The sequence below is a fragment of the Lepisosteus oculatus genome, chromosome 12 (genome assembly GCF_040954835.1).
Source record: "Lepisosteus oculatus isolate fLepOcu1 chromosome 12, fLepOcu1.hap2, whole genome shotgun sequence".
In the NCBI taxonomy this organism is placed as follows: Eukaryota; Metazoa; Chordata; class Actinopteri; order Semionotiformes; family Lepisosteidae; genus Lepisosteus; species Lepisosteus oculatus.
In genome coordinates this window covers 34210617-34229402 of record NC_090707.1, presented here as the reverse complement: position 1 = coordinate 34229402, position 18786 = coordinate 34210617, and the positions used below count along the sequence as shown (strand labels likewise).

The window sequence follows — 18786 nt, the reverse complement described above, 5'->3', positions numbered from 1 at the left end:
CCCCGCCTCCCCGTGTCTTAAAGAGACAGGGACCTTTCGGCGTCAAAAAAAAAAAATGAAAACAAGGTGTGAAATTGTCCCGAGGATCTCTGGCGTGGGGCTTGCTGTGGGGCTCTCTCTAGTGGTTTTCCGTCTCAGCTTTTTCGACAGGCACCTTTTTAGATGGCGTGGGTTTCATGGTGTAAACCCGAGATAATTAACCGATATGGAAAACCAGTAATGCTATTATTATGATGTAAGGTTTATTATTATTATTATTATTATTCATTAATTGTATTATATAGAGATGTTATAATAACAGTAATGCCCCCAGACTTAACAGGACACATAGCATGGGAGAACTTTGACCACACACAAATACCAGTGCAGTGTTGTGAAGAACTGAACTTGTTTTTGTGGTTTTAAATCGGTTAGCAATGTCCGAAGTCTCCCAGCTCTCATCTGGATCCACGTCTTTCCGTCGGTGTCCCTTTTGTATTTTGACCAGAGTACATGTTGACGTTTTTTCCAGAGGTCGAACATATCGATTGATTTTATATCGATTTTATATACAGTCAAATAACATTTTGCCGACACTACCAGTGTTCTTAGCTTGACGCGTTCAAAGTTTTACAGGGGGAAAAAAAAAGATTATTTCGAGCTGCTTTGTTGTTGGAGACACGTGTTGTTTTACACTTAATACGGGTCGGTAACAGCGCTCTCTAGCGAGTTTGGGTGTTTGATCATTTTCAGTTTTAATCTTTCTTTGCACGATCAGTCCTATTTCTTTTTACTGCATGCTGTGGCCTAATCGGATGTCGGTTTGGGCAGCATATTCAGTATAACTGTGTATTTAAGTTACATGTCAAAGAGAGGTGTCCATGAGAAACGATGTTGGGTTCCTTCTTGTCCCCCGTTCCGAAGTCGTCTTTTTTTCCACCACGGAGATCTTTTCGCTGCTGGGATGTGGTATTAATAACAATACCCGTGGCCACAGAACGTATTATTCATTCCAGGAGCAGTTTCATTAAGGAAGCTTTTTTTAGAAGGAAAATTGGAGGATTTTTGCGACTTTGAAGACATTAACTGGCGTACATAACTAGATTTTCTTCTTACGTATTATATTACCAGAGGCTACGTTCTCAAAATGAATCGTTGTCAAAAAAAAGTACGTCCCGGCAAGAGAATTAGCAGATTGTGTGCTTAAATTAGCTAGGCTAGTTGTTTGGTTTGCAGCTGTAGGACACAAAGATATAAAGCATATAAGGGAGATATTTGTCAGTTAATTAGCACAGTGCAGTTCGGTACACAGTGCACAGACATTGCACAGCTCCAGCATGTGGGAGACCACACAAGCAAAGGGCAGAGAATCCTGCTAAGACAATTCTTCCCAAAAGCAGTGAGTAATGCATATTAACGGAGTCACAGTGATGCAGTAAAAGAACCAGCGAGCCTGTGAGTCTTTCGATGGGAAGTCTCTCAGTAATGATGCTATAAGGGAAACTGTGCACATCTGCTGTGCAGAACTGTGCGCAGGACTTGAATTTCTTCTTCCGCTACGCAAACTGTTATGCATATAAGGAAACGTCTGTAACACACTACAGCACATCCACCCAAACTCTTAATTCCAAATGTTTCCAGTTCAGGGTCGCCGAGGAGCCAGAGCCTATCCCAGCAAGCAACAGGCGTGAGGCAGAATGACGCCAGGCCATCACAGAGCAGTACACACTCGCACCAGGGCCAATTTTCCCAGAAGCCAATTAACGTCTTCCAACCGTGGGAGAGCACTCAGAGGAAACCCACACGAACATAGGGGGAACATACGAACTCCACACAGACAGCACCCCAGTTCTGGACCTGAACCCAGGGCCCCGCGCTGTGAGGCTGCAGTGCTAACCCCTGTGTCACCATGCCAACCTTACCCTCTACATTGCCCTCTGATTTCATACTGTCACGCCCTCTGCAGCCAGGGGGCGCTCCTTCTCTGTCCTGTCCCTAGTTTCCGGTCTGCTGTCCTTCCTGTCCCTCTATTTCCCTTGGGCTATATATTTCCGGGTCTTGCACTCTGTCCTCGCTCAGCATTGAGGTTCGGATGTCCTGAGACCCGCCTAGCACCAGGACGCCCCACGTCCGCTCCCTGAGGGCATAGGTTTCTATACGGCATTCCTGAACTCTTTGCACTACTGAGCCCGGGCCTTTTTCCCGTCTCGCCGCTACGCATATGGGTCTTTTTCTGCTCTCCTGCTCCCCACGGTTTGTCCCTTTGGACGTCCGTGACACATACGTAATGTAGACAGCCCTAGACTTGGAGAATCCCAGTCCTGCTGATTTTACAGTCTTCTTCGGTCCTTGGCTACAGATCAGGACTACCTAAAGCCAGAAAGGCATCCGATCAAGTAACAGAATGTGCCTGGATATGCCCCTGGCACAGGGCATGCAGGCTGTGGAGAATCCAGGCAGTACTGGAGTGGAGTGACAGAGCGTGGAGGAGACATGTCCAGATGTTGGCCATCTGCTGAGGGAATGGGTGGGGCTTCCTTCCTCAAGATGGATGATCTGGATCTAGCCTGTCCCCCCGTTACTGACGCTTAACCTCTGGAAGCTGAGGGCAGCAGGGAGGAAGTGCAGAGAGCTCCAAGCATGGCAGCATTATCGATCATAGGTGCGTTACGAAAAATGCTTTTTTTTGTTCCCGGGGCTCAGTCTGTATTCATCAGATTGTCTTGGGTGGTATGTCCAGTCATAGTATCATTAAGACATGGGGTGACATGTCAAAAATGAGGGCAATAACCCAGAGATCGGGACTGACCTCGGTGTTAAGCTACTAAAGTTACCTTATTTTTTCACGACCCTGCCTTCAGTACCAGCTTTTGCCTTTCCTGAGTTTTGCCAGTGCTACTATGGGATTTACAGAGTGGATCCACACAGTTCATCGCACGATGTTCAGAATCCGCTATTTCTAGTGGGGCGAATACTGCCAGACAAGTATCGTGATGGGACAATAAAAAAATCTGGTCTTTGCATCATCATTTGGGGATAGAATCATCCACTGTATTCATTACTGCAATCAGAGTGGCTAGACACACATTGTGAAGTTTAGTCACACAGTAGTTTACTCAGGTATTTACTTTATGTATAAAATTTGTGAGATCCCAATACTTCACATATGTAGTGTAGTTCAGCTACAGTGTATACAATCTTCAAGGCACGCTATATATTAAAATAGAAGTCCTTTGTCCAACCATCAGCTCAGCCTTATGCAATTATCAGATACAAAGCTCAGATACAATATATATGTCCTGTATATTCCTACCTAAACTGCTTTTTAAGTTTTTCTTCATGTAACATTCTCCAAGGGGATTGATGTCATAGCAAATGTGATCTGTAATGGTTCAAAAGTCAGCACATTTGACTGTTTTGTCAAAAGCTGTGTATAACGGCAGAGCAACGCGATTTAAATCAGATTCGTATGGGAATATAGGAAACGAGTTTACTTTTTGGACAATAGGAAAGCACACGAGTCACCATGAGTGACACTAGAGGGCGCTCACGTCAGTAATGCCTCTACATGACGGACGCTCTACAGCCTGTTTAATGGACACTGGTGATGAGAGTGCCCTCTGGCGGTAGACATATTGCTAACACACTGGACCCGTTTCTTAACGATACTATTTCTACCCAGATGTCAATGTACTCCACAGTGGCTTTCATGAAACCTACTGTGTTGGGGTGAAACACTGCAAAGAACTGGGTATGCTCATTTTTTAAAATATATATGGAATGGGAATTTAGCAAGTGAAAACGTTACATGGGTTCATTTTCTGATCTTACTACCAACATTTCTGAGCATCATTATATAATATAAATATTTGTATTCTAATGAAAATTATATAAATCATCATATCAAAATCTGAACACATGTCCCCAAATGAACAGTTTAGTCAAAAGGAGGAGTTTGTGCAAAACGTTTGTCAAGCCACATGTAAGAAATAACTATAATCCACAGTATCAAAAGCGTATACAAAACAGATAATGAAATAAATCACAAAGATTAAACTCCCAAAAAGTTTTCATTAATATAATCTTTAATTAATGGGATAATGCATCATTTTACAGCAAGCTTTTTTAAGTGTCATTTTAAACATGTATTCTCCTGAACAAACTAAAGCATCAGTTTAATTTGTTCTTATACCTAAGTACCAAAGCGCTTACTTACAAGCATCAATATAAAACGTTCAGCGGATTTTGACAATAGCTTCTGAAGAGTCAGAAGACCAGTACGCCTTAAATCTTCACAATTATCTCAGAAAACACAACTTTAACAGCTTGGCTACATATCCTCCTAATTGTTACAAAATCGGAAAACTTTTTAAAATAGATGCTGCAAGATACAGGTTGCGCCTTCATACGATGCTAAGAAGTAATTATGTTAATCATTGCTTAATTTATACTTTTTAGAGCAATACAATTCAACAGGTTTCTAAGAGCAGCTCCTTGATTTTTGTTGTGAATTACATTGATAACATATGGCAGTTTTTAGTACATTATGGCGGGTATCTCATGGAATTTGGTTTTGTGTCCTTTGAACATCTCAAAAGACTGTCAGTAAGTCCCAGTTTAGGTACAGATTAGCCTAACTTCAGCTCATGGAGTCTTTCTTGTAAAGGACTCCCCAATGCAAGATTCTCAGTGTTTTGTTTTGTGTGCCATTTTGTGCTTATCCATGCAAGGTAGACTTTTAGAAGCTGGATTTCAGAGTGTATTCGATCTGACTGTGTGAATGTGCAAAGCATCACAGCGGAAACCCTGTGATCTAGACATCACAAGTGCTGTCCCAAGACGGAATGCTTTTTCCGCCAATGATGGCTGTAATATTTTTCGAAGATGCAGCAAAAGGAAGAGTCAGACAGAAAAACGAAAAGAATAATATCGATATCCTGCAAGGTTTTTCAGCGCTTTACTTGAGTGCATGTGGGCGGTGCTGCAGTTAGCACAAACACGCTAAAATAAAGGCTTGTTTAAACAAAACAAACTTGATCCAAACAAAGGAACAATTCCGTGTCATAGAAATGTAATTATTTGCAGCCGTTTGAAGTTGTGTTTATAATCCCATTTACAGTTTAATCTACCATTCTATTAATACCAGCTGTCCGAAATAACATCGGGGCTTGTTTTATTAAAGAAAAATGTTCCTGTGGGCAAACTGGCTAGAAAAGAACATGTGGACTGATCATGTTTGGAGATCACAGGATGGAATGATAAACATTTTTACTGCTCAGCATTTGCTAAGGATCAACATTTTTGGGTCAATTGAAATCTGGGATGTCTGGAGGTTTTTCCCACGATGCAACTCTTTTGCACGTTGTTTTCTTCACGGCAACACGCCACGCAAGTGTTTTGCAGAACTCCGTCTGGTGTACACGGACAGGGGCTATCGCAGAACGAGCTCAGCTCAGAGCTCTAGACTACTGCCTGCTCCAGGGGAGGGGGAAGGACAAGGTCTTCTGCCACGCACCCCCACTGCTGGTTAAAGGGCAGAGGCAGGTGTAGCTGGGGCCAAGTCCAATTGCAACATCTCAGCGTAAAGCCATTATTGATACTCCTACCAATACTGAGTAGCCAGTGGTGGCTCCTCACCTGTCTTCTAGAGAACATTCCTGCAGACACTAAAGCCTAGCCTAGCCCTTTGCCAGAAACCCATACAACAGCAGCCCTAGCTTCCAGAGTGTACAGAATTACAGAAGTGGAACATCCACTTCGTGTCACTGTTTAACAGGGAAGACACGCCGAGTGCAAACTGTTTTATAATCACTTTTTTGCATGTCCTTCAAATGTGGTGCTTGTTATTTCCAATCAGTTTTTGTTTGGTTTTTTGCCTTTGAGGTCCACAGCCACCTCATTAACAGTGATCTTGTTATATACAGGGTTAGTCAGAATGTTGTCGACAAGTATAAATGCCAATTATTTTACTAAAGTTTTGTTTTCTCCTCCACAGATGGAGGATTGGAAGATAACGGCTAGAAACTTAGATATTTATGCTTTCATTTGAAACCTTTTTTGTCACAGTAACCCATCTAATTAATTTGTAATAAACTGTCAAAGGTGTCAACAGTTGACTGTGCCTGTATTATACTGTATTACCTCTACAACTAGTTTTACAGTTTACACTGTACAGGACAGCATATCACATAGTATGAAACCCTTCTTTCATGTACAGATCGTTTCCCTCGCAACAGCTGAGCAGTGTAAAGAAAAGGCCAGAAAACATTGGATAAATGTAAATACTGTATATATGTATTATATATACAGACTTATTTACATAAATTGTGTGACCTCTCTTTAGTACAAATATGGGAACTATCCAGATGGCAAGATGTTTTCAGTCTTGTTGAAGGTGTCTAGTAGTTGATTTTTAGTTTGAAGCACAATTGAGGTTCGAGTTCTTCTCAAGCCTAAGAGACTGTCGGTCCCTGAGCTTCTTGTGGTTTACGTCAAAAAGCTCAAGTGAAAGAGGCGCTGGAGTCCTCTCTTCACGTCTGGGGGAGAAGGGATCAAGGAGGGTGAGGGACCTCCTTGCTGTAAAACACAATCGAGGCCGGGAAGGAGCAGCGTCTTGCCTCGGATCCACATGGTCTCCTCTCCCTCGTCAGCAGACCTGGTGAGGACAGCTATATGCGGCTCTTTTAGAAACTCGTCCTCCGATATTCTGGAGGTGTGGAGGGCTGCGTCTGTGACACTGAGGAGACCTCAACAATCATAATCTGTAATCTGTACATCTCTTCCATTAGAAAAATGCATTATTCTAAAATCGCAGGGGGGGAGGTCACCAGATATGTGTTCAAGGGCTATATGTGACTAGCTGGCCACATCTAGTAAGCGCAAGGGTGTACTGAACGTTTCTGAAATGCTGAGCAATTTCACACAGACAAAAGCACGTGAATGTTAACAAGAATTTACTGTATGATCATTAAAAAAAAGTGTGTTAGTCGGGGAAAAAAAAACATCTAAACAGGTACGGCAACATCTTAGTGTTTTTACGAAACATCCCATTAAATGAGATCACAATGAGGAAATGTAGGAAAACTAAAACAGAAGTGCTCAACTCTGTACAAATGACAGCGCAAAACGAAAACTGCCAAGTAACGCAACACAAATGTAGCAATAACATCCTTTTAAGCTGTTATAGCTTTATCATACATGTAATAAAATGTTATGAGACACTTCAGATGCTTTTCAGAAGCACTGGAAATGCCAGTAACAAGAAAAATAAAAAGTTTGGCTCTCTAAAACATAACCTGTATGCTGCCCCCTTCTGGCAGCAATGGATTGTAGCTTAAGTGTGGTACACAGAACAAGAGAACAAAAAGTTTCAAGCTGAAATTTCAGAACAGATGATTTACAATGTCCTGTTGTCCCTGCAGGGAGAACAGAAAGTGTTCAAATGAAAAAGAACTGAAAACAAAAGTTCTTTAGTTAAGAGCTTGCATTGTATAGCTTAAAGTCCAGATTGGAAAGGCTGACAGATCCTTCCCTTAAATGATTCATCCGTTACCCTCCCTTTCAGGCAACCTCAGAGCTAGATCAGAACTTGTCAAAAATCCTCAGATACTGAGAAGTCGGGAAAACAGGAAAAAAAAAAAGACCGCAAGCTTGTTCTGAAGAGTAAACCAGGTCGGGCCTAGCAGAGACACGCACAGCAATCGGGCTGATGATCCAAGCACAAGGGTTCCAGTTGCATAGAGTGATGGGACAGGAGTAACCACTTGCTCAATACATTAAAAAGCACAGTTCTGATTCAGGCTTGCAGGAGACATAGTAAAAAAAAAAACACACAACAACTTTTTTTTTCCCCCCGTAACAATCGAATCCTAAACATAAGCGCGGCGTTTTGTTGGTTTTGTTTTCAGTTCGCAGACTGCTTCCACCTCCCTCCCCCCTTCCCACAGCATCGGAGGAACTCGAAGGAGGTAAGAAAATGTACGCCGCCCCTCAGTTCCCTCAGTTCGTTATCCGCTCAGGTCTTGAACAAACTCCGTGAGAAAGCGAAGGATTGTCTTCTGCGCCACGGGGCCTCGGAGCCGAGTCAGGAGGATCGCAGGATTGCCGCGGTATATAAGTGCACCGCTTTCTCAGGCTGGCGCAGAAAAATAGAGAGACCACTTCAACAAAAGCGCTGGAAGCTAAAGCCTATTGCACGTGTCAAACAAAGAATACAAAAAAAAAAGGAATACAAAGATATTACACTCATGGATACATAAACATATAACTCTACTTTGCATACATTTAACAAAAATATAGTAAAACAAAAACTGATTGCAGTCAACCCTGTCTTAAAGACCAATCTTTTTATAGACCAATTTATATATAGATTGAAAACGAAAGGAAAATGGTCTATTTTGATTGTAAATGAATACATTGTCATCTCTCTCTTTTTTTTTTTAGTCCTCCTGCTAAATTTTAAGACCACTTTTACCAGACGGGTCACACGAGACAGACTTAACTGTGTCATTAAGATTATGCCACACAAAAAAAAAAAAAGTGCCGTGAAAAGCTTTTCAAACAAACGTAGAAACAACAAAAAAAAAATGGAAGCATCTGAAGCCAATTTTGCTGCATAGCTGGATTCTATTTAAAGCGATTCTTTGAAGGAGAAGTGAGCGGGGAGTTAAGCTGCTTGTACATTTTTTTTTGTTGTTTTTTCTCTTTTTTTTCAAGTAATTTGAACTTGGGAGAGGGGGGGAGGAAATGGGCGCAGTCTACAGGCAAGTCATCCCCGTCTCCGTGGGAACGGTTGTCGTGGCCGTGCCTCCGTCCACCAGGTAGACCGCGGTGCTGGATTTGGAGCGGCCGGCTTCCTGGTGGTGGCTGTTGTTGTTCACCTCGCTGTCCACGGGCTCCGTGGAGATCACCCAGGTGGACGGGCGCCACCTCTTCAGCGAGTACGGGGTTTTCACCCGCTTCTTGATCTTCTCCCCAGAGCCCCCTTTGCAATCTCTCGCGTTTTCACCTGGAGAGACAGAAAGGACAGGGGAGTCCAACGGCCGCCTGATTTTTTTTGGGCAGAGAATGCAAAAACAGCAATTACAAGAACATCATCTGCCCATCCATTTTCGAACTGCTTTCTCCGATTCAGGGTTGTAGGGGAGCAATGGGCGTCAGGCAGGGGTACGACCTGGACGGGACGCCAGTCCATCACAGGACAGACACACACTCACACCAGGACCCCTTTTCCCAAAGGCCAGTTAACCCACCAGCATGTCCTTGGGCTGTGGGAGGAAACCCACGGAAAACATACATGCAGACTCCACACAGACAGACAGCACTCCAGAAATTGAACTGAGGGCCTCAGCAATGCCAACCACTGTGCCCCGATGCAATGTAGTACAGATAAAAATGAGTCATATTATTACAAAAAAAAGGAGAAAACGCACAGGTTTCCGAACAAAACACACTTTCTCAATAAGTACAGTAAAAAAAAACCACACATCTGGGTGTAGCTACTTTTTCAGAGGTAAAGTTCAATCTATATCCTGCAGCTCGGCAGTAATAATCACAAACGCACAGTGGCCCCTAGCATTTATTCTGTGAAACCTACCCTATTATTTCCAACAGAAAGTGACCTTTTGTATTGCAGATTTTTCCTACCAAAATCAATGTTAATTTGGGCTTCAGCTTAACAGACCCTTAGCACAAACTGTCTGATGTCCTTTAAGTAAATATACTTCTGCAACAACGCTTTTTTTTTCAAAAGCTTTGGTTAATGTAAGACACGAGCTCTTAAAACAAGACACCATTTTGCCTCCTTCTCCTTCCAAATGTCTCTTTCTGTAGGTTACCTTAATGAAATTAGGCCCTAATTGTGGGGAAAGTATTACTGAAAGAGGGCCACCCGTATAAAGCTCCTCTGTGATGAATATAAGTGTGACAATGTTCGATGATGCCTTGTTTTTGAATCAAACAAGTCAATGCAAGCTGTACCGTTATCTAAATTTCTTCTGATCATGTGCTTCACACATGTCTTTTTCCCTGCTTGTTCCATGTGGCCTCCACCAGGAGAAACAGCCCAAGGGGTGCTGCTCATCTGCTATCAGCCTCTGATCAGAGCACAGGGACAGCTGCACTGGATGCAGTCTGTGTGCACTGGTCATCTCCTACTGGCACGCAACTGGGCACAGGCAGGGGTGGGGTGACTCCGGCGAGTCCTGATTGTCGCCAACAACACAAAGGATTTGTAAACATTTCTGATCTGGTAGGAGGTAAGAACCCGTTTCCCAGTGGCATGATGTGCGTGGCCAGCAGTCTATTGCTTTCTTGGAAATCAGTGCCTTTTTAAAGTCTAATTACAGCAGACGGTTTTCCGGATATTTATCACAGCGATGGAATTTCCTTCCCCTAGAATAGAGAGACGTCCCTCTGAAGTATCTGGCTGTGAATCAAGGCATTTCGAACTGCTTCAGCTCTCTCTTGTTTTGCAGGTCCTATTACCCATGTCGAGAATACAAAGGCTCAGCACTAATCGCCTATTAGTCACTCAGGGGCAGTTGGAACAGGTATTGCACGGAGCAGCGCCAATTACTTTCTCAGCAAACGCAGGGGGATTCTGATCTATACAGCAACTGTAAATGTTCGAGTCCAATTTACCAGCTCAAAAGGAAAAACTAGACATATTTTAGGGAATTACGAGCTGTTCAGATTTGTCTGCTAATGCCCGATAATGGAAATCTCCTGGATTTCATAGTAAGCACCCACACACTGTGCTTGTACAGGGAGGAAAACAATAACCTCAAGAAAAGCAAAACGAGGAGAACTTGGTTTATCTGGCCTGTTCCCCAAGGATCCAATCAATCCCTCTTATTTGCTGAATTCAAGGACTGTCCCTCTGTACTAGAGAGAGAGTGTTCAGTTAATATTGGGATCGGGAGGCCCACACATAGCTGCTGGTTTTTGTTCCAGGCGAGATTCCAGTCACATAACTACCTGTCATGGACGTAATAATAGGATTTCTTAGAACTGCTTGTGTTCAGCTGTTAAACATGTTGGAAGTCGCCTTTTAGCTGCTGCACTTCACGCATAAAAGAAAATCCCAAAAGTTTGGAGCAGGAAATAAAACTACTAACAAATATAACAATCAAGTTGTTAATTCAATTAGGTAATTGTATTGCAAGCTGGACTGAAAATTAGCAGGATGCTTGGTCCTTCAGGAATAGGAACTCCTGCTTTATGGCATGTTGAGGTGCCATAAAGTACTAGGCCGCAAGTATTGAAGTCTCCTCTATTTTCTATCATCTGGTTTGACACCTCTTTTGTAACCTGTGGTCTTCCATTGAATTTGAAATAGCTGTTTAGAAGGTAATACGGTTAACTTGATTCCCTCTTTCAGCTTCTGTCTTCAAAGGGAAAATCTGTTAGTGCTCTTTCTTTTGACCATCATTTCCTCACAATTAGTTCAGGTGGGTAGGCTGCAAAGGAACCTGTGTTTTCTTTCTTCTCTTTTCAGCATGGAATAAACCTATTACTTGTTCCTCATTTCCTCACAATTTACCAGTAGTTCCTGCATCTCTATGAACTCTGCCTCTTTGGGCAGCTTTGGTCCAGATGCCAATCAGAGGATGATTTTCTGGAGCCATCTACAGAAAACCCACAGTATGCCACAGGACGTTCATACCACTCTCCTTCAGACCTGTTCAATTAATGCAAGCACACCAGGGAACAGTATTCTCCCAGCCTCCTAACACAGAACAGAAATGAGAGCCAGCACCTAAAACTAAAAGCACTGAAGGGACCCTTTATAAAAGCTTTTCGCTCAAGAATTTTTTCTTGTTACAAAAAAATGAAAATGCGGGCATACACAAAAAATGTGGAAAAGAAAAACGTTTTTTTCCAATTGGGTAAATTAGTTGGGAATAATTTCTAATTATTTTTTTAATTCTATACATTTTTACACAGTTACAAAAATTAATAAAGAATCTGTCAAAGGGACTTTTTAGTCACTTTGAAGGACAAACAGTCATCATAGAGAATCGTTAGCTACATCTGTGATTCCCATTTTGAAAGGACTTTATAAATGCACCCCAGTGTGAGTACTTTGTGACACTGAACACGTTAAGGTGTGATGGGTCAAAAATGGACAGAATCAAATCTTTTCTGTCATTAGATTTTGGAGAAACCTGTAACACCATTTACATTTAAATCCATGCATAGCATAAATAAAACATCACTTTTAACACCTTACTTGCTTGTTCTGTTATTGTTTAGAATCCCAGTTAATTTCGGGAAGATAAACATTTTTAAAGCAGATGCGTCGACGTTTTATTGAATAGACACAGCATAACTTAAATGTGCTGATTAAAATTAGTCAACATGTCTGATCAACAGGGAGGTCGTACTGTGAAAGCCACAGGTTGGCAGCCAGAAGCAATGCAAGCTGTAAATCTGCAACACCTGCTTTGCACCATGCTGTCTGCGGGATTCTAGACCATTTCTCTTGTACAGCCCAGAGAAGCACGTGCCTGTTGAAAGGTCTCTTTGTCCTATATGCCACACATCATCCCTTCACAGCCCACAGATGTCCAATAGGTCTCCAGTCTGTCAAGCAAGGCGACCACGGTATTAACTGTCACGTTCTAGTCTTGCAAGACAGGCGTTGTTATGTGAGCAGCACAAGGATGGGGAGCAACTGAGGTCCCAGAACGTGGTTAATGAAGCACTGTGCAGTCAGGTCAGGCTGCCATCAATCACTACTAGACTGGGCCTACTAGATATTCCTGCCTAGGATTGACTTCCCTATTAATTAAATGTACACAACATCCATCCTTCCATTTTCTAACTGCTCCTTCTGATTCCGGGTTGCGGGGGGGAGTGGGGGGTGCGGTTGGGCGAAGCCTTTCCCAGCAAACAATGGGATCAAGGTGTTTTACAACCTGGACGGGACACCAGTCCATCGCAGGGCGCACACACTCCCACCAGGACCAGTTTCCCCAGAAGGCAGTTGACCTACCAGCATGTTTTTGGACTATGGAGGAAAGCAGAGCAGATACAGAGGAAACCCGGGGAGAACATACAGACTCTACACAGGTAGCACCCCAGATCTGCTCCTGAATCGAGGCCCCAGCGCAGAGAGGCTGCAAAGCTAACCACTGCACCCCTGTGCCACCCTTGCCCACAACAACACACAGAAGTTTGTACGTCTGCCTCTGGAGGCTTTACTAACTGCAAGGGCAAAAACGTATTTATTCTGGTATACACAAAATTAAGAAGCGAAAGAGAGCTGGAAATCAAATCCCTTCATAGTGCGCACAGAACTTGCCAATCTGCTTCCAGAAAAGAGACCCCAGGTGGGAGGGAAGCGGTGACTTACTCTGCATGGAGGAGCAGTCCAAAGTGCTGGCCGCCGACAGGTCCAGCGAGTTCGGCCTCTCGGCTCGTCGGGCCTTGGGCTGCCGTAGCTGCGTCTCTGCCCCCTTCTCGATGGCGGGAATGGGCTGCTCCTCCGCCGGACAGGGGTTGCCGCTGCCGCCGCCGATGCTGCTGCTGTTGTTGTTGTTGTTGGAGTTTGTGCGGCCAGCGTCCAGAGAGCGGTGGTCCCTCCTGTCGACCAGCCTCTCCATCAGCCGCTCCTCCCGGCCGGCGGGCTGCTCTCGCCTCAGCAGGGGCTCATGCTCGTCAGGGCTGGAGTTGATGTTGATCCGGCTGTCCTCCCCGCTCAGCTGGGACTGCAGGAGGGCGGGGCCGTTGGTCGACTGGGCCCCGGGCAGAGAGCCGTTGGTGTACGGCATCTGCACCACGGAGGGAGCGCCGGCGTGGCCATTGGCCACCACCGCTCGGCCCTGGCCGTTGTTGGTCACTGTCACCACGTGGGGCTCGGCCGTGTTGATGGTGTTGAGTTTGGCCACTCCGGTCTCCACCTGCTTCAGGTTGGACTTGTGCTTGCTGCCGAACTTCAGTCGGGACTCTTTGTTGGTGGGGTTTTTGGTGTTCAATGGCAAGCTGGTGGGCCTCTTGGGCAGATTCTGCTGCTTGGGGAGAGGGAACATGGGCGGCACGTCTCCGGCGGCCGAGGAGGAGCCACTGGCTTGGCCGAAATCGGGCTGGCCCGTGACTTCCGCCGCCAGCTTGATGAGAGGGTACAGCAGGCTGGAGCTGCTGGTGCTGAGGGGGTCCGGGCCGCTGAACTGCTTCATGGAGTGCTCCATCAGGTTCTCGTCGGAGCTCTCCTTCAGGTTCTTGTCCACCTCCTTGGGGTCCAGCTTGGTGGTCTCCAGGTCCTCCTCTGTCAGCTGCAGGCAGACAGGAGTGGGCCCCACCGGCTGCAGCAGCGCCCCGTCCTCGGGGTAGGCCGACTCGGAGATGGTGGTCATGACGGTGCTGGGCGTGAGGCCGGCGGTGGTGGTGGTGGTGGCGGCGGAGAGGCTGGTGAGGCTGGTCTCCGGGCTGGGCAGCCGCGCCTGGGCCTGCTGCCGCTCGTAGTTGATGGAATTGCGGTTCTTCTCCCCACTGCCGCCCCCCACCCCCGTCACGGACGGCGTGCCCGAGGTCGAGAGCTCGCTGGAGATGTTCTTAACGATGCCCTCGTGGTCCTCGATGTAAGAGGACGAGGAGTAGTCTGGGTAGGGCCCGATCTTTGGCACCCGCCGGCTGTGTGAAAGGTTCCTAAAGAATGCAGGAAAAAGGGATGTGATCAAATCCTCCTATTATCCTAACATCCTTACAACCAAACAGACCACACTGAGATAAAACAACTTGGAGTAAAGCCAAGTTTAACGTTACATCATTTTTACGATACAAACTGAAACAATGGCTTTCTGGTAGAAGTAGGGCATTTTGTGGGGGGAAAGATGTAAATAAAAGCAAAGTAACTGAGTTTTGCAATTCCTCAAAGACTCAGTATAGCACTAAGCAGCTTCAAGGGGAACTGCAGTCCCAATTTTACAGACCGGTTCTTAAATCTCAGCAACGTAGTAATGTATAGAAAAAACGTCCAAATTTAAAATTATGCACGAAATCGTAAACTTTGTGAAAGTCCCGTAAGTTGACACATCGCTACAAACCCCTGGTCTTGTCAAAGGTGAGTGCAAGAGTTTGCAAGAATTGTTACGTCGTGTGGCCCTTCCTGCTCACTAGTCACTGTAGTGACCAATGTCATGTGACGTACAAGTGAATTATTTACAGGTTGTGCAGCAGGTACTTAACCACATTAAGTTTCTATCTTGATCTGCACGCAAAGTAAGTTCCATTTATCGGCAAAACCGTCTTGAAGCCAAGAGCAATATTTCCATTGGATTAAAAGAGATGTATTCACAAGTCTGCTTGTTTACCAATGTAATAGGGTCACAATACATCACCAGACGTTTTGTTGCCTCATTCTGAATTGCAGAACATGGCGCTGCGCATACCTGGAAATAGTATCTATTTTGTGATATATATTGGAGGTTTTATGAGTTACTATGTACATTTTACTTCTGTTGTGCTTTGAAGTGCCCTCATCCATGCTGATTCTTTCTAAACCCAAAATACAAATAGTGTTGCAGTTCCTCTTTAAATTTCCACTTTACCTTTACACACTGGGACATCAGTCAAATGTGAAAGTTAATGCTAATAATGATAAGTGTTTCCCTCTGAAATCTGTAATTTCCAAAATTACTTTATACTTTCAATTACATCTGCTTTTGCACCTTTCACAGTGTCTGCTGAGTTGTTCCACTCTCATGTGTCACAAGTGGCTAAACCTGATGATCACGTAAATTCATTTGAAAACGACGATAATAGTTCCTTTGTACGGCTTCACTTCCTCAGTATCTCCATAAGCAGTATTTTTTTATCCACCGATAATAATTACCGTAACCCAGCCCATAAAATAGAGGAGTGACATTCAAACTGTTCCATTGCACAACCATTGCAATATTAAGTTACATGAGTGTTTCAACACACTGGGTTCTGTGTGCAAGGTAACACTGATACAAGAAGCATGACACTGGAACATTGGGAATGCTGCCTGATTGATTCCTGATTTTGTCAAAAAAAAAACGATTTTGCTGCTGCTGAAATGGTGAAAATACAGTTTTGTGTAGGTGCAACCTAACAGATAAAAGCAGCAAACTGGATTATTTTTATCAAACTCATTTATGTAGCACTCTTACAATGCGATTCAAAATAGTCAGCATTCTTTTTAAATTGTGGATGGTTGAACTGCAAGCATGTGGCTATATAACAAGCTATATCAAACTACTGATTTCTTTACTTTTAAAAACTAATTTCTTGTGAACATCTGCAATGTATGCCAACATTAAACTAAACACTGGTGCTGTAACAACATAGTTTTCACATCCAGTTCATCAGTTGCTCACATTTATACTGAGAGACATTAAAAACACAAAAATGCTATTGGTTGCAATACTTGTTTATTGTGTTTTAGATGCCTTTTAGTATGTATATGATTTTATCTGAAGTTTCCAAAAAGTAAAGCTTTGAACATCTGAAATATCATATTTTTTGCTGTCGTGCTGGAAAACGCTGGCTGTGATGAGAATACAACATTATTATCATGTTGCTTAAATATTAAAATATTAGCTCTTAAAAATGTTAAGAAGCTCCCCTGTGTTGCTGACAGAAGGTAATGTCCTCTCTCAGCCACCAGGGGGCACCCACCTCTCGTTCTGCATGGCCGTGGACATGGGATTCACGGTGGGGCTGACGGACTTGTTCCTGTCCCAGATCATGATGAGCTCTGCCATTCTCTCCTCTGCGCACTGGGCTGTCAGCCTGGCCTCGGCGTCTTGGTCCCAGCAGTCCTCCATCGTCTCCTTCAAGGAACGCACCGCCTGGCGGATACCAACACCGGGATGCTCAGCGCACCGCGCACAGCCGGCTGACACTGACCACGGGGCTGGGGAACTCCCTCCCACATTAGATCAGAGGGTGCCCTGGGGGGTATTTTTTGGACGTGCCTCAAAACAGCTTTTAATCTAAAGTCACTGCATTTACGCTGGATCTTATAGATTCCTTTAGAGCTCGACGTTGTTTTTTTAAAACAACACCGCTCAGTGTATGGGGACATCACTCTTCCAATGCAAGCTCTAGTTCAGCTCTAGAAGAAAATGACCTAAGCCTGACAAGGCTCTAGGGGTTATTTGGTTTAATTTAACCTTCTTCCCTGAGCTCCTCAGTTCCGTGCCTCCTTACCAGGCTGTTTTCTTTCCAGGCTTCGGGGAACTTGGGCCTCTGCTTCTCCCTGGAAACCAGCACCTGCATGTCCTCAAAGGTGGGGTGGTTCCCAGCCTCAGCCTGGAATGCCATCTGGTACTCGGGCACCGTCTCTCCTGGAGGGAAGGAATGGTGCACGATGTGGCTCGCTTAAGACGCTGCTTGGCCGATTTCGGATTTTTAACAGCGCCTCCGGGAACAGGAAGAGCTGTTTGAAAGAACGATCGCGCCTGCCAGAAGAAGCTGGCAGGGGTGTCTGCACAAGCTCAGAACAAGACATTCTGCCAAATACTAATCCCAAAGAAACAGAATATTAGGCTGTTGCTATATGTAAATATTCCTTAAGCAGTCGTATTCTTTCAAGACTTCCTGACATCAAGACTTAAGTTCATTGTAGCCTATTAAAATGTGAAAGCCTTAGCTGTTATCTTCGATTTCTTTTTAGGAAAAAAGTAGCAAGAGCTACTGTAACAGATCCACTGGGATTGTAAATCATAGCTGAATTGAAGACAGAAAGCAGTTGCTTCTCTAAGTACAATAATACAGCATTATTTTTTCACTCTAATGGTTGTTTTGGATGACTAATGCTAGAACATGCCCTTACAGCGTATTCTTCTCTCACTGCATTCAATCAGCGTTCGTGATCAATTTTTCTTTTTAACGCGCCCAGCCTTCTAGAGCCTGTGTAGGATGCCTCTGTGTGATGCCTAAATGAATCCCATCACATACACTCTAACAAGGGGTCGTTCTAAAATCGGTCCCCCTCCAGCCTGAGCTCTGCGCGGTATACCCCACCTGGGAACAGGTCTGTGCATCTCATGAAGATCTCCCAGTAGATGAGCCCCAGGGCATACATGTCGACCTGCTTCAGGGCAGACTCGCAGTCTCGCAGGTTAACTGCTCCCTCCAGAACCTCTGGTGCCATGTAGCGAATGGTTCCCACCTGAAACAGATTGAAACCTCCATTACAATCAGTTTTAAATGGAATCCCTTATGCAACCTGGGGGACAAGTTTTAATTCACAAGGACGACCTAGCCCTTGAGCTCAAAGATCACGTCCCACTCATGATCTTTCCAAACCCTGCTCCATCCTACAGGACATGTGGTTCCTAAAATGAACCACACGCTGCTTTAAATATAATTAAGAACAATGTTTCCTTTTTGAAACTGGGGACATTTCAGCCTTATCTGCCACTCGGATTAAATGTCGGTGCTGCTATAAACACTGTTCTCCTGTTTGCTCAAGATTTTTATATTCGTTGGAATATTTTTTAGTTAAATGAATCCAGCTTGCAGTGTAAAAATCCTTGTAGTTGATAAGCGTAATGATTATGGAACTAAGCATTTCTCATTTCTGTCTACTGTTATTCTTTAATTAGACAAAGAACATTTTGTGCAGAGTTAACTGGTCTTAAAAATACATTTGTTGCAAAATGTCCTCACATCTTTCCCTTAATTTTCAGCCCATACCTTATCATTACCAATTGCTGAGACAACCTTCTAACACTTTGGAATCAGAATGGTGCAATGTGTTGGATGAAGGTGAACTGCTCGTCTTAACCTGCAACGTCTTCTTAATTAATATTTCCTGCTCATTTTAAGAGACAT

At 44.2% G+C, this 18786-nt stretch overlaps 1 protein-coding gene and 1 long non-coding RNA gene across 6 annotated transcripts in view; one reads left to right on the top strand and one right to left on the bottom strand.

Annotated features, from left to right (window-relative positions):
- The first annotated feature begins 23 nt into the window (after positions 1–23).
- LOC138241968 (uncharacterized) lies at positions 24–17598 on the top strand. 3 transcript variants are annotated; one of them, XR_011191235.1, is made up of 3 exons: positions 24–2641; positions 10033–11429; positions 16606–17598. It is a non-coding gene; the product is annotated as an uncharacterized lncRNA (long non-coding RNA). The 3 variants fall into 3 exon arrangements; XR_011191236.1 differs by lacking the exon at positions 24–2641 and having other exon boundaries at positions 8980–10235; positions 10455–11429; XR_011191234.1 differs by lacking the exon at positions 24–2641 and having other exon boundaries at positions 8980–11429.
- bmpr2b (bone morphogenetic protein receptor, type II b (serine/threonine kinase)) overlaps positions 4044–18786 on the bottom strand; it is a 168225-nt gene continuing 153482 nt past the window's right edge. For all 3 annotated transcript variants that reach the window (XM_069196328.1, XM_069196327.1, XM_006636761.3), the window contains exons 9-13: positions 17974–18121; positions 17158–17294; positions 16624–16796; positions 13337–14628; positions 4044–8986 (exon numbers count right to left, since the gene is read on the bottom strand). In XM_069196328.1, coding sequence (XP_069052429.1) covers positions 8736–8986; positions 13337–14628; positions 16624–16796; positions 17158–17294; positions 17974–18121 — 2001 coding nt within the window. In that variant the 3' untranslated portion in view covers positions 4044–8735. The remainder of the gene's footprint in view (positions 8987–13336; positions 14629–16623; positions 16797–17157; positions 17295–17973; positions 18122–18786) is intronic.